The sequence below is a fragment of the Lycorma delicatula genome, chromosome 1, assembly GCF_047948215.1.
Source record: "Lycorma delicatula isolate Av1 chromosome 1, ASM4794821v1, whole genome shotgun sequence".
Taxonomy (NCBI): Eukaryota; Metazoa; Arthropoda; class Insecta; order Hemiptera; family Fulgoridae; genus Lycorma; species Lycorma delicatula.
The window spans coordinates 117390342-117406198 of NC_134455.1; the positions used below are offsets into that span (position 1 = coordinate 117390342).

General features: G+C 30.6%; 1 protein-coding gene across 2 annotated transcripts in view; it reads left to right on the forward strand.

Annotated features, from left to right (window-relative positions):
• Positions 1 to 15711, forward strand: part of LOC142321642 (uncharacterized) — a 29457-nt gene extending 13746 nt beyond the window's left edge. For both annotated transcript variants that reach the window (XM_075359906.1, XM_075359913.1), the window contains 2 exons: positions 2420 to 2667; positions 13761 to 15711. In XM_075359906.1, the coding sequence (XP_075216021.1) occupies positions 2420 to 2667; positions 13761 to 14187 (675 nt within the window). In that variant the 3' untranslated portion in view covers positions 14188 to 15711. The remainder of the gene's footprint in view (positions 1 to 2419; positions 2668 to 13760) is intronic.
• Positions 15712 to 15857: the final 146 nt, after the last annotated feature.

The window sequence follows — 15857 nt, forward strand, 5'->3', positions numbered from 1 at the left end:
ACTTTTAACATTACATGCTCCGACTTGTAGAATGTTACTTTTTAATTTTCTGGTGATCCCTTTCTTAGTAGTTCCTACCCGGAGATCCGAACAGGGTACTAGTTTACCTCTGGAATATTTTACCAAGGAAGGCACCTCCATCTTTGTTATATGAAAATGCAAAGAGTTATATTTTCTTGGAAAAAAAAGCAGCTGTAGTTTTCCATTGCTTTTAGCTGCGCAGTACTCAGACGATTGAGTGATGTTGATATGGCCGTTTAAGTCTCCTGACTTACGTCCTTAACAACTGCTAAAAGTGCTGCTGCCCTCTGTCAGGAATCATTTTTTAGTCTGGCTCTCAACAAATACCTCTCTGATATGGTTGCATCTTCGGTCTAGTTACTCTGTATCACTGAGCACTCAAGCCCCCTCATCATCAGCAAGGTGTCATGATTCATAGAGGGAGTGAAATCATAAATTTTATTTAATATTTTTTTTTTAATGTTTTACTAAGGATGAATTAAATAATATGTAACAAAAAAACAGACACTAATTCAGAAAGGAGTGAGAGCAGGATGTAGTCTGTATTTGTTAATTTTATGTAGAAGCTATACAGAAATTGAAGCTTAGATTTGAGAATGGAGTAATCATCCAAGGAGAAAGAAAAATTCTACAGACTTGCTCTTGACATTCAGATAGAAAATATGTACTGGAAGATATTCTTATGGCCTGGATTCATAGCTAGAAAAGAAATTCAACTTGAAAATAAATAAGATTAAAACAAATGTAACAAGTGACAGAAAAATGATAATGATAATCATGTGAATTAAAAGATTAGCATAGAACAGAAATAAGTGAAGAATGTCATCAAATACCAATTTAAAAAATAATATAAACTGTGCAAAAAAAATGCAAGAAATCTTTCATAGGTTTGATAGCAGGCATGCACAAACACACTCAAACCTATAAGGATTATAAACAAAGTTCTGCTGTGCAAAATGCATTAAAAAATATTAATTATAGTAATAAATACATGTCTTACAAAATTTTAAATTATGTGTAATAAAATGTACTTATAATGGTTTGATAAGATAATGAATATTAATGAGGTGAAATTATAGATTCTATTTAGTATTTATTTTATATTTACTATGGTTGCATTAAATAATAATGATTAGATGTTGTATAACACTAGAAGCAGAATAATATGATTACAAACATTTAATTTTTAAACTTGAAAGAATGAAAGAGATTGCTGTTTCTAATTTTCACTGTAATTTAATTAAGAGAAGTAATTGAAAAATTTTAATAATTAATATTTTTTCAATTTTTAATTAATGTAATGACATTTTTGGCTGCAATTTTGGTTTAAATTGTCAGAATTTATTTCTTTTGATACAGTTTTGCTTACTTTGCAAAGATTTTTCAAACAAGTTGTCACATGACCATATGTCTCATTTAAAATTTTTCAGCCACCCTACTCAACAGCACCTTTGTGCGTGCATCCGTGTGTATGCGCGCACACGTGTATTAACGTGCGCGGGCACAGCAAAGGCCCATGTAGAATTAACCACTGTATTTAGATAATGCAAAATGATAATCATCAAATGTTACAATTACAATACAACTTCCCTGCAACTTATCTGAGTAGATGTTCACTGCTGAATAAATGTAATTGTTAACAGTAATTTTCAAATAAAAATTCTAAAATTCCACTACTAACTACTGTTGTACAAAGCAAAATGTTTTCATTATCAAAACAAAGATATTTATTGTATTGGTAATCCAGAAAATAAATTTGAAGTTTAATTTTAAACTCAAATTTTAATAAAAAATTGAATTTTTAGAATATGTGCTGAAAAGATTAACAGATTGTTTTTTGTTTTTTATATATTTTTTTAACCAACAGTTACATTTTTTATATTTTAATATTGCGTATCCGTTTTTCATACTGCTTTTTGTAATGCAGGTTTTTGATAATTAACTTTTGGTTCTTGATTCTTTTATGAGAATTTAAAATCCACTTAAAAAAGTAAAATGGTCAACCAAGCTATTTAGTACCTACAAAGTAAAGAAATCAACATTCATTTTCTTATGTGAATTTATTCATGTAGAACTCTTGTAGTAACCCTACAGGAAATGTGATAAGGGCACAGAAAAGCCATCGCATATAGAATTTTATGCTAATTTATATATAATATAATATCAGATTCTCAGCATATATATTTAAATACTTTTTGTTCAGTGACCAAAAATTATTTTGAATAGTTTGTTTTGATTTTTAAAATTGAACAATTTAAATTATTTTAAATTGTGGTTAATTATTTTTATTTTGCGGTTTTTCATATGCTATGAACAAGTAATAATTTAGGTGTCTTTATTTTAATATTAATAAAAATTAAATTGCATTTAATTAATGTTTTTAACTTTTAATTTACAGGTTAAAGATGCAATGATAAATCGTGTTATGATACATTCACAAATTAAAGATTATGAAAAAGTAAAACAGCTACTCTTAGAGACTGATGGAATTGACTGGTCACTATGTCCTGAGTTTGAGGCTGTATTTGAAAAAGATATTCCTCTTATTAAGGAAATATGCAAGATAAAGGATAAACCTTGTTTTAGTGATGGGTTATTTAATCAAATGTGGCTCTCTTCTGAGAAACAGCAGGCTATAACAATAACGTAAGAGATTCTTTCTAATGTTACTAATTACGCTTAATCAGTAGTTTTATCAATTTATTGTTATTAGCTTCATGACTCATAAAATTCCTTAAATTTTTAAGGAATACATAAGTACACAAAACATAAATGCATTTTGTATTATGTATCTTTTCCTCTACAGTCAATTGATAATACCTTCTTTTATGCACATCTTTTGACTTACCCTGGATTAAATTCAGTATAAAATTTTTTATTACAACATACTCGTATTGAGAATTCAAGATGTAGTTGTTATTTTATGTCTATTTATCTATTTTGGAAGGAAGGTAAGTATTTTACCTTTTTCAATTTTTAATTAATGTAATGACATTTTTGGCTGCAATTTTGGTTTAAATTGTCAGAATTTATTTCTTTTGATACAGTTTTGCTTACTTTGCAAAGATTTTTCAAACAAGTTGTCACATGACCATATTTCTCATTAAAACTTTTCAGCCACCCTACTCAACAGCACCTTTCTGCGTGGTTTCAGGTTTTAGTTCCTAGAAGGAAAGGGGAGGTGTTACTAGACTTCATGTAATATCACTTTCATACAGTGAGAAGAATGTGCATCTCAAAAAAGCTTCAACACTTAATGAATTCATTTACCTATTCTCTCAGTATGTAAATAGTAATTTTGTAAATCTAATTAACTGATAAGTTTTAATAAATAAAACAGTTAATCAATTAATTTTCTTTTTTTGCTCATAACATCATCTAGTAATCACAATATTGTGGTTTGTTTTGAAAAAAATATTCTTGAAGATTTCTTCTGTTATTTCCATACCAGCATCCCTTCTGGAAAATGAACCAATCAACCATCTGACTATTCCTTCTGGGATTGGTACAGATCTATCAAGCTGAACACTATGACAAGATACACTGATCTCACAATTATCCAATTTGGTAGGAGCAGTTCCTCAAACTAAGATTAAAGTTTCTTACCTCTCTAAATAATAAAACCCTATACATTCTTAGATTTGAAAAAAAGGAATTTCATTTGTGAATTAATGTATAGTGCCTGCCTAACAAAGAATATTATTAGTCTCCTTCCTGTTCAAGAAACACTGACAAAAAACCTTCTGCTAATTCATTCATGATTTTGAATTTGAATAATTAACCCTTGTCTGATCTAAACAAATAATACATTTTGTAATTTCTCAAATATGGTATTGCTGATATGTTAAATAAATAAATAACAATTAATATAATCCACCTTACGAGCACGTTGACATGTTCTCTAGATCTTTCGGCTTATTTGGAAGCCATCATTAGGAGTTAAAATTAATGCATTAAAGTCAAAGTTTAAAAAATCATAGTCAAAATTTAAAAATAGTCATGACTGTTCCGGTCCTACTAGTATACTCATAGTTTATATACTTTGAGGGACATACTACCGAGAACATATCAATGTGCTGGTAAGGTGGATTATATTATTGTTAATTTATATTTTTTTTAACTTGTTCAGTTCTTTGAAAAAAATTATCTCTTGAATATAAAATATCTTTTCTGTCCCGTAATCATTTCTGACCGCTAATTTTCTTTCATTCTTCATAGCCAAAATTATGCAATTTCCTCAGTAAAATTCAGTACTCTGTGCTAAGTAAATGTACCTAATTAGTGGTATACCAGGTGTCTAAATATGAAACCAGAATTTGACCATAGATAGCCCTAACCGTCAATGTAGTTACCGTCAAACCACATCATTGGTGCCATTTTCTTTCTTTGACATCTGACAAAGATTTTCAACTCTCAACAATACAAGCTTCATACAACAGCATAGTTTTAATTAGCATTGAACATGTGGAGTTTTGTAACTACAAACTACGATTTGCTGACAGCATTGATTTTCTATTACCATTTTAAAAAAAGCTGCTGCAGAATTGCATCGAATGCTTGTCGAAGCTTATTGCATCGATGCTTGTCGAACGAAGCATGCTCTTAGTAAATCACAGTGCTTTGAGTGGTTTTAAAATAAAAATTCAAAAGTGGAGATTTTGACGTGAGAAACGAAGTACCTGGAAGACCACCGAAAAAGTTTGAAGACAGCGAATTGCAAGCATTGTTGGATGAGGATAACTCTCAAAGGCAACAACAATTCCTGGATCAATTAAATGTAACACAAGAAGCTGTCTCCATACGTTTGAAAGCCATGGGAAAGATCCAGAAGATGGGAAAATGGCTTCCACATGAATGAATGAAAGACATCCAGAAAACCGAAAAACCACTTGCGAAATGCTGCTCGCTAGGTACAAAAGAAAGTCATTTCTCCATCGAATTGTGACAGGTGATGAAAAGTGGATATATTTCGAGGATCCCAAGTGTAAAAGATCATAGGTAACTCCAGGCAAACCATCAACATCGATTTCAAGGCCAAATTGCTATGGAAAGAAGACAATCCTCTGTGTTTGGTGGGATCAGAAGGATGTGATCTATTATGAGCTTCTAAAACCTGACAAACCATTAATACTGAACGATACAGACAAAAAATGATCAATTTGAATCAAGCATTGCATTAAAAATGACCAGAATATAAAAAAAGGCAGCACAAAGTGATTTTGTTTCATGATTATGCACCACCACACAGCAAAACTGGTCAAGGAAATGATTGAGGCGTTCAGTTGGGAAATACTTTCACATGAGGCTTACTCAACAGACTTGGCTCAGCGTGACTACTATTTATTTGCATCGATGGGTTATTTGCATCTATTTATTTGCACTGCTCAGCACTTGCTGAGCAGTGCTTCACTTATAAAAATGCATGAAAATGGCTCGATGACTGGTTTGCCTCAAAAGAGCCACAGTTTTTTTGGCGTGGCTTTCATAAATTTTCAGAGAGATGGTAAAAATGTAGAGCTAGAGATTGATAATATTTCGAATAAAATATTGTTTATCTTTTCCATACAATAAACATTTATGTTCTTTGCAAAAATTCCGGTTTCATATTTACACACTTGGTATTTGAAATAGATTAAATTAGCTTTTTTCCTCAATACTAGCAGTTGTTTTACAGTCTGATATTTTTTCTTAGCATTATCTTAATATAGGATCATCTTAGAAAGAGCCCATATCTTTTTAACTCAACAGTCTCTTGGTCTTCTTGAGATCATTTAGGTGGAATTGCCTCTAATGTGCCATGGTTATACCTTCATGATTTCCAACTGTATTTTGTCTGTTTGCAGGGTTCTCTCTTACTTGATTCAGTAGAATTAGTAGGAAATCACTAATTACTAAGAAGTAGTATGCAAATTTTTTTTCATTACTAGCCGCCTAGCTGCCGGCCTGGAAGCTAGCCCTTTGGGAAGGGAAAGGGTTGTATTATTATTGTTAAAGTTGACTGAGCTAGCTTTGTCGTCCCAGCAGTAGTCTTTTTGTGGAGTAAATGATTTTTACAAATTGAAGGAAAAATTTCAGTATCACAATTTCTGTATATATACACACACACGTTACCAGTGACACCGCATAGATGTTGGATAATGTCACTAAACAATAAAAATAATGTAAAATTCAATCGAGTAAAATCAAATAAATTATATTATAATACATTAAAGTAGAAAAAAATAAAAATATTGTTATTCCCACATAGTTATTAGGTAGTTCATAAACTATGTTGTTTGTCTGGCAATTCTCAGGTTGAATAAATAAATTTCTTGGTGGACCAACTCTTGAGCATAATTTAGCACTGTTTAGGGATTTCCCTTGTGATTTGTTGATGGTCATTGGGTATGATATTCTTAAAGGAAAATGCAAATGTTTCAATTGAAATAGAAAATGGTTGAAATTATTTGAATCCTTGGTATGAAAGCATCTTCTCCTGTCTTTTTTCCAGTAAGAAGTGTTGATTCTATGATATTTCTTGAGAAATTTTTGATATATAGTTGAGTGCCATTGCAAAGTTTCAGTGTCATCAGATTCTGCAAGAGCATAACAGTAGTTCCTTATTTAGCTGTAGGTGATGTGGCGGCATTCCATTGATGTTGATGAAATTCAAAAACTCTGTTTGGTACAGAACTGATTCATCTTGCTCCATTATAGTATCCATAGAAAGAAAAATCTTTGATGATCCTGGACTGAGTTTCATAATGTTAACGTTTTCATTGTAAGGTACCAAATTGTTCTTTCTCGAATCCAGTGATGATTTTTTTAATTTTCAGCAAAATTTGGAAAAACTCTTTCAATTGATTTATTTATTTGATGGCACAAACACAAAAATTATCAGCAAAGGTGATAGGATTATTATCAAATAAATGAATTCCATTTCCCATTCTTAGTAGTTGATCGGAAAATTGTTTAGCCTCACAGTTGTTTGAGAGATGAACTCGCATGTTTGTTGTAAGCAATAGTACCATAACTTTTTTCCAAAGATGTGAACTCTTTAGACACGCATCAATTTCATTGTACTGTTGATTTTGGCATAACAGGAAGGGTTTGTCGGAAATCTCCTACTGCAGGTAACAATACTTTCCCTCCAAAAAGAGGTGTATTATTTTGAAAACCTTGTAATGTTTCATTAAGTGCTTCTAAAACTTTCTGATGAGACATTGTGCATTCATCCCATTGAGACTCCATTCTTTCAATAATTTTGCTCTTCCTGATTGTTTAGAAATATTGCATGTAACTTTTTCTACATGGTCAATATCAACCGGCAACTTAAAAACTGAATAGCACATTCAGCTTTTAGCTGAATGCTTTTAGGTTGAGGGAGGTGGGACAGCATGTCCCACCTCCCTTCAGCAGTGTAGCATCAATTCGGAATGATGCAATAGCTATTGTGATTCCTTTCCTTATTAGTACTTCTGCTGCCAAGATTAAGTTGATAAGAAACGTTTTACCAGTTCTACCAGAGGCATCCAAAAAACATAGATCAATTTGATTTTGTTGTGGGATCGTGCTAAAAAAATTAGTTTTTCAGTTAGTTTTTTCTTGTTCTCTGAAAGGAATCTTCTAGTTTGTTTTCATTGTAATTTGTTTCCTTGTCAAACTCCTGTTCACTCACATTGAAAGCATAATGTTGAGGTGGAACTCCTAATTCGGATAATGTTTTAGAGCCAGTATCAATGCAAACATTTTCCAACAAAATAAATCCACAATTGTAAATTTCGCTGTCAAAAACTGCGTCTGGATTAAGAATTTTTTTTTTTTATGTAGAACATCTTCTGAAAGCTCATCCCTAAACTGATTCCATGGCAATTGTGGGTCACTTGGTGTACAACATATTAATATAACTGCAAGTAACTATCGACGTTAGAAGGTGCTTTTGTAAGAATTGTGTCAATCATTCTCTCTTTCCAAAGATAATGATTTTCTAAAAGTCCCAGTTTAAAGCAAGCTTCTTGAAATGTGCAACAAACTCTCATGTGTACATTGAAAGTCCTACGTAAATTTTTCAGGTCCTTGAATACGATGATGAAACATTCTCAAATAAAAACACTCTGCTTGACTGAGATGTACAATGTAAATACGTGACATAGTGTTGAATGAAAAAATGTTTGGAAATTCAGGTATTTCTGTGCGGGTAGTGTATAGTTCTAGTTCACATTGTGTGTGAGAGAGATAGACTGATAGGGCGGGTGGAACAGCTAGATATTCATGCCTTTATGAAAACGTCATGTATAGTTCCATATACTTACACAGTATGCAATCTATTGTCAGAGTTGTTACAACTATTTTTAGGATAATTAATTGCGCGGTAAGCCAGCCATCAGCCTATGTGCACAGTGATATCCTACCCACTATATTAGTTGTTTCTCTACGGCATCTCAAAAATCTTTTCCTTGAGTTATCCTATGTATAATATGTGGGTACTTCGTAATATAATAGTGCTTTTGCAAAACTGTTGCTCTAGTAAAGTTTAAAGAAAGCAGTAAGTGTTGTATGTGGTGATTTTTCTAAAACGCAGTGAAATTATCAGATGAAACGTAAACTCTTTGACCATTTTCAAGGTGAACACTAAGATGAGTTATCGCCGGATATCTTTCGTGTATGGCAAATCCAAAAATACTCCAAAAAGCTTCATTGGAACTTACATAATGTCCTGTGTGATATTGAAAAACTTCATCATATGGGTTTTCATTACGTACTTGAAGAACAGCCCTAACCTTTATTCATGTATTTGCAAATACATTTGATTGATTTCACTGAGTTGCTGTATTCCATATTAATATGAGCATTAAACATATTTGATAATAGTGGATTATATGGTACGATCCACTTATTTTCTACAATCCGATTATGATAAGCATTGTTGATTTGGATATGTAATTCGGCCATAAGTCCTCCATTGTTAGTACAGTGTTGATGATATAACGGATAACCATGTTTTCCTGTTTTTGTTGAATTTAAAATTATTTGCGGGAAGAATTTGCTACATTCTTCATGTACGATGAATTTGGATTTACCTGACCGCACGGTTCGTGCACCATATTCTTTAATACTACATCAGATAATTCAAGATCCATATTGCTATCGGGTAGCTCTGCTGAAATTATGAAATCAGTGTTGTTAAGATGAACCTTTTCCTTTAGCCAAATTAGGATATGCGCATGAGGCAAATCTCGCTTCTGCCATTCTCCACATTCATTCACAGAGTACGTCCAACAAACAAAATCAGAAAAAATTCCATGGTGAACAGCACATCATCAATTTTGAAAGCTTTTGTTTAAACACTGGAGATATCATGGTGATCAGAATCTTGCCTCGTTACCTTTCAAAAGAATTTTGATTTCTGGCTATTTTGGGTTGCATGTAAAGGTAATAAATAGATCTCGACGGCTATGTTTTCAAACATAAGTCATGGCATCCTGCATATACTTATGCATGTGTCATGGACTGCCTGTTAATGATGATGGTAAATTCACCTTTTTACCTATATCTTGAACTGGAACATCTGATTGTATCATGTCTTGAAGGTGAATGTAATTTTCAGATTGCAAATGTTTTTGATTTAGTTTGATGTAAAATAGTCATTCACTTTCAATTTTTGCATACATAACTACGATGAATTGATTTAAGAGTTGTTCATATTTCAAAATGTAGTTGTAGTTAGCTTTTATCTTATTGTGGGAGTAGTAAAATGATTGTGATGATATTTTCTTTGTTGTCAGTATTCCAGTGTTAGGGTCGCTTTGAACATAATTGAAGTGGTATCCCTCGGATCCGTTCCAAAAAATTATGGGTATTGAAGGCATGTGAGCTGAGCGTTTCTGAAATTCACTGTAAAGTTCTGTCTTGTCAATGTAGAACAATATCTCTGGACGTACATTCATTTCCAATTGTTACTATTGCAATTTCATTCGGTGTTGGGGCATTGAACCTTCTTTTTTGTTCCGTAGTAGGTGTCTCTATCAGGCCAAATAACTAACTACTTTGAAAGAATCGAACATCATTTGTTGCAAAGCCAATTTGAACTAACAAACTGATTGATGATGTTCGTGAAGAAAAGATTGCAAGCGGATTACTATTTCTCTGTTGAGTCTGGGTATGACATCATATCTTGAAGCTTGTAATTTGGGGTTTTCACTAAAGTAAATCTATAAAAAAATTAGAATTTTCACCACTCATAAGCAACAAAGATCTCATCTGATGATAAATTTGTCCATGAATGCGAAATATTGATCACAATTTTGTTGGCGATTGATTTTTTGCACTAAAAGATGTTGTTTGAAATCATGAATTTTACTTTCTGATATTGCTTAAAAATTTTTATGAATGAGGGTAATTTCCAATTATTAATAATTTAATTGGTTTTAGAGGTGTCTCAAGAGTTTGTAAAATGATCTTTCCTTTGTTTCAACAAATTCCTTCAGATTCGTTTGCCCATAGAAGGGCTTGACAGTAATCGCAAACATTGTCCATTAATTCAGTTTTTACTGTCGGGTCATCCTTATAGTTGTACCTGCAATCGTAATTAAATGGACCTTTAAAAAGGTTTTTACTTGTTTTTTATGTTCTCACCAGGTAGATGTGCGAAGTTGATTTACTTCCATCCTCTTGTTCCATTGTTCTGAAGTTTCCCTATGTAAACATCGTCTTTTTGCAGCTGTTCTGCTGCTATGATAACCATTTGAACTTCTTGGCATTCTAAGAAAAGTCAAAAGCAATTGAGTATTTTTCTGTTTAACTTTAATGACAATCATACTTATGCCATAATAAAGAGCAGAGGAATATAATTCATAACTCATTATGATGAGAAAAGCTGGTATCCAAAACATTTGATAAAAAAGATTGTTTTGTCAGGATCGACCATTATATTTCATTTTCAACAATCTGTTTAATATAATGCGTTACATAAGACCACGGAGATAAATATTAGGAACTTGGTTGATAAATTTTTACTTGGTTTTATTTAATTTAATTTCTAAACATAGATTATTTTATTTTATTTTTTTAGCCATGAATATAATCTAATTAATTAAAACTTATTTTGATGATTCATCTCGCAGACCTGAATATTGCCCCTTAAAATTTGATCAACCTAAGTACAGAATAATAAATAAAGTAGGATGACACTTACCTTATTCCATTATTGCAAATGCAAAAGTGTTTTCACAAATTTCTCGCATCATCAATTGCATTAAATTACTTTTGCAAATTATTCAGATCAAATTAGATATTAAATTTAAAAATTATTTTTATATTATCTTTAAAATTTAAAAAAATTAATTTTTTTTAAAATTAAAATTAAAAATTTAGAAGTTAAAAATTCCGTATGTAGAAATATGATGTCAGTTACTAAAATTAAATTAAAATTATAATTTAAAAAAAAAAATTTTTAATTTTAAACATAATATAAAAATAATATTTTGTACTTCGGTTGATCAAGTAAATATAATTTAATAATATATCAATGTTACCAAATGATGAAAAAGGGGCATTTTTTTTTTTTTTAGTTATGACGTTTGAATTTTTGTTTAAAAATAATCCTTAAGGTGTGGATATGTACCCTTTAAAATTAATGGCTAATGTATAATTAGTATTGCAGCTACAAAATGGTTACAGACAGAATTGGTATAATTTTTTACATATATAGTTATCTGTAGAATATATATATATACATGTATAGATATGTATATATATATATATACACACACACATACACGCAGTAGGCAGTTATCAATATATATTATGTAAAACATCAAGATGGAAGGGGGTAAGATTATTTAATTAAGGGAGGGGGTAAGGAAGTTTTTATTTATACATAAACATTAAAGCTGAGCTTCTATAGTTGCTGGAACAGAGGGTATTTGTGCTGGTTTGTCCAGAATTGATGCAGTGAAGCACTTCATGTGCTGCATTGTTGTTTCTGATATTGTGCTGTAGTTGGTAAAAAAAAATGTGGTAAACAAATAGTCCCCAAACAGCAAATACCACAAGGTGTCACTTTGTACTGTACTGAACTCCTTGCTTAAGAGCTTGGAAATCTAAAATTTGGGTTGTATTTGATACAAAAACATCATCCAATCTTCATGTAACCTAATTGTTTAAGTCTAGCTTCATGGATATTTTGTCTAATTATTAGATGTAGGGACTTCAAAAGATATCTCCTTTCAAATTTCCATATCTCTTCAGTTGTAGTTTCATTAAGCAGTTATCAGAAATTATATTAATTTTAAAATTATTGTTATTAAGATAATAATTATTATATTTTCTGCTAAGAACACTATAATTTCTATGTTGAATACTGTTTGGCTTTCTTATTATATGTTGATGCGTTTTGGAATAACTTTATTGTCAAAACTTATTGTACTGGTACTTTTAAATTTCTGTTAGACTTAATACATTTGGTCAATGCCCCTCCATTTATTTGATGTCATGACATATCTGGCCTCTTCTTGTTTATTTTTTATTAACAGGAGTCTTGCTTATCTTTTAATTTTATTTATCTACTTCCTGAAAATATTTAGCAAATATAGATAAAGACAAATATATAATAATAAAAAAATATCAATGGAAGTATGCAGAAAAATAAAAAATTATAAGAATAACAGAAGACTGCAGAATTACATCATTTGACACGGAAAACTTATATCCATCTATACCATTAAAAGAAGCTATAACGATTTTAGAAAAGAAACTAAGTGAGGGAAAGATAAATAACAACTTGCAAACAGAAAATATTAAAACTTCAAAAACAATTTTTCAACAAAATAAATTTCAATTTAATAATAAAATATGTAAAACGAAGGATGGATTAGGCATGAGCAACCCACTATCAGTGATTCTAAGCGAAGTATTCCTCCAGAATATGGAAGAAGGAAATATATGAGATATCATGAAAAAGTGCAGTTGTTAAGAATATATATTAGGTACGTGAATTACACTATTAATAATAAAAAAGGAATTAATAAATATTTGAATAATTGAGGTGAATGCTTTTTTTTTAATTTTGACTGCGTGCTTTCCTATTAATAGCTCTACAGGTGCTGTATTTACATTTGTATTCTTCTAATAAATCCTAGTGATTTTTATAGATAAATAAAAAGGATAAGAATTTAAAAGCAGTTATTTAATGGGATTTTTTACAGCTTTATGCCCTCATTCATTTGTTGGCCCAGTCAAGAACTTGAACGTAACATATCTTCAGACATCCCTAATTGGATGTGATGTCTAGGAAAATTTTTACAGGGTTATGTACTCGTTCATGAAATACTTAACAATAATGTGTTGCACAATTGACATTGGAACCTCTTGCTCTGATGATGCTACTGACCAGAGACACGAATACTAAGCAGCTGGAGCTCATCTCAATAATACATACATATATATATATATATATATATATATAAAATTGTAAATATTTAAAGTTCATTAATAATATAATGACATGAATTTATGTCCAGTTTACCTTAGCAATAATTATCATTTAAAAATTAAACAAAATACAAAAGGTTCAATCTCCTTTGATAAAAAAATATGACTCAGTAGATGTCATTCCGACTGTACAAACATTGAACCCTGCTGTCCACTTTACGTAGTTTATCTTTATTACAACAAATCTTGAGCTACACACTGTCTATTATTTATCACTCATTATGAGTTTACTATTGGAGATGTACGGGTGTTTCAAAATTTTGTTTCAGTATATCACCAGATGTTTATATAGGAGAATTGACAGAGGAACATGTTCCGAGAGTGAATGACACGTGGCGTTATAAATTTCCTGGATCTGAGCAGTTAGCTAGAGATGCAATTGTTTACAACAAAGGAATGGGTTTGTTCAGAAAAGCAGATGGTAAGTTGGTAGCATGGGTTTTAGTGTCACATTTTGGTGCATTAGGAATGCTTTATACTGAAGATAATGAACGTGGGAAAGGATATGGAAAATTGATTTCGTTAGCCTTGTCAAAATATCTTGTTGATATAGAAATTGATCCATATGTGTGTGTTAGAGTGAATAATACTCAATCTTTCTCTCTATACAAAAAAATTGGTTTTGAGATAACAGATAAAGTTACATGGATTTTAACATCAAAAGTGAATGATGTATTACATTGTGATAAGAATTGATTTTATAACCTTTTGAATTGGGGGAAATTGTCTGTTATGAAGTATTATTTTTTACTTCTGATTTCTAAATTATTTTTGTAATGTTGGTCATTTTGTAATATTATAAATTACTGAGAGGTTCATCCCCCCTTTTGTAATAATGAGTTTCTTAAAAATATTTTTAATATGTGTATTTGACATTTTTCAATCCATACTGTCATATTTAAAATGTTTAATGTATATTTATATCAGTAATAGTCAGACATAATAGGTTTTTGAGAATGAAACTTGGTAACTTTTAAACAATACGATGTAGAAAGTATTTTTTTGTAAAATTGTTTTGGGATTTTATTGGTTGCTAGTGATTAGACTGATCAGATATTTCTAACAAGTAGTATTAGGCTAATTTCAATTTTTCTATATGAGATGAAGCTTAGTGTAGGTATGCATCAATGTTGGTTTTATTAACAACTTTGATTTTATATACACACAGGCCATCAATTTTCCAATTGATGCTAGGTTATCCCATATCCTTGCCTTTCTGATACTAGATTAGTGGCTCAAATTTTTTCTTTTCTGTTATATACTTCAGAGTTTCCGTAACATATCTAGTAAATGCAACCATTTCATCTTCTTGTTTGACATGCAATATTATGTATCATCTTCTGCAGTATAACATAAATCTTTTAGAGAAACATTTGAAGGAACATATAATCATCAGGCAGAATGGTACACACTAGCATACTGTACTTCATTGATGAACTATAGCCATTCTTCCTGTATTCGATTCATATTTATATTTCTGTCCCATGAAGTGTAACAGAAAGAACCATTAATGAAAGTTACAATGTTATGTTCTATTTAGGCTGCCCATGTTTATTTTATTTACAGTAATGTTAGGTTAATATCTGAAGCCCTGTTGTGGGCATATGTTGTATGATCATCCTTAAAGGATACATCTTTAGATTAAACATGGCAATCAGCCACAAAATTCATCCAAGATAAAAGAGTATTCCTCTGTTCTCTATATTCTTTAATGTGTGTGTGTGTGTGTAATATATATATATATATATAATTATATCAGATTAAGTTACAATGACCCAGACTAACAATGGTCAGTAATTCTAATGTCTACTTAGATTTCCACTTGTGTAATATTGAAAAACAAATTGACTAAGCTCTCATTAATGGTTTCTTACAGTCTATTGTAAATGATGTACCCTGTAATTTTCCTAATCTATTCTAAGTACTGAAATTTTTTTTTGTGCTTTTATGTTGCTTGTTGGGTTTGAGATTCTGTTTATGTTAATCAGCTAGGAATGTTCAGTCTGAAATAGCAGTAAGATAGACTCTTGATATGATATTAAATATGTGCCAATACAGTGCTGTGAGTTAGTAAAATAACTAAGTAATTATTAGCTTTAATAATATTGTGTATATTTTTGTTTTTAACATCTTTGTGAACATAAAATGTTCTTGAAATTGTGATTAATATGTTGTATATTTTTTCTTATATTTTAATAAATAAAAAATGTTCTTGTGATATGTTATTTTTCTAGTATAGTATTAATGGTACTACTCACTTTACATCAATAATTTATTTTCTAAAATTTATATTAAGAAGCAATAATTGAAGCAGTATTTTAATTTTTGAGGTAAAACGTATAGTATCAAATAGGTCTGCATATCTT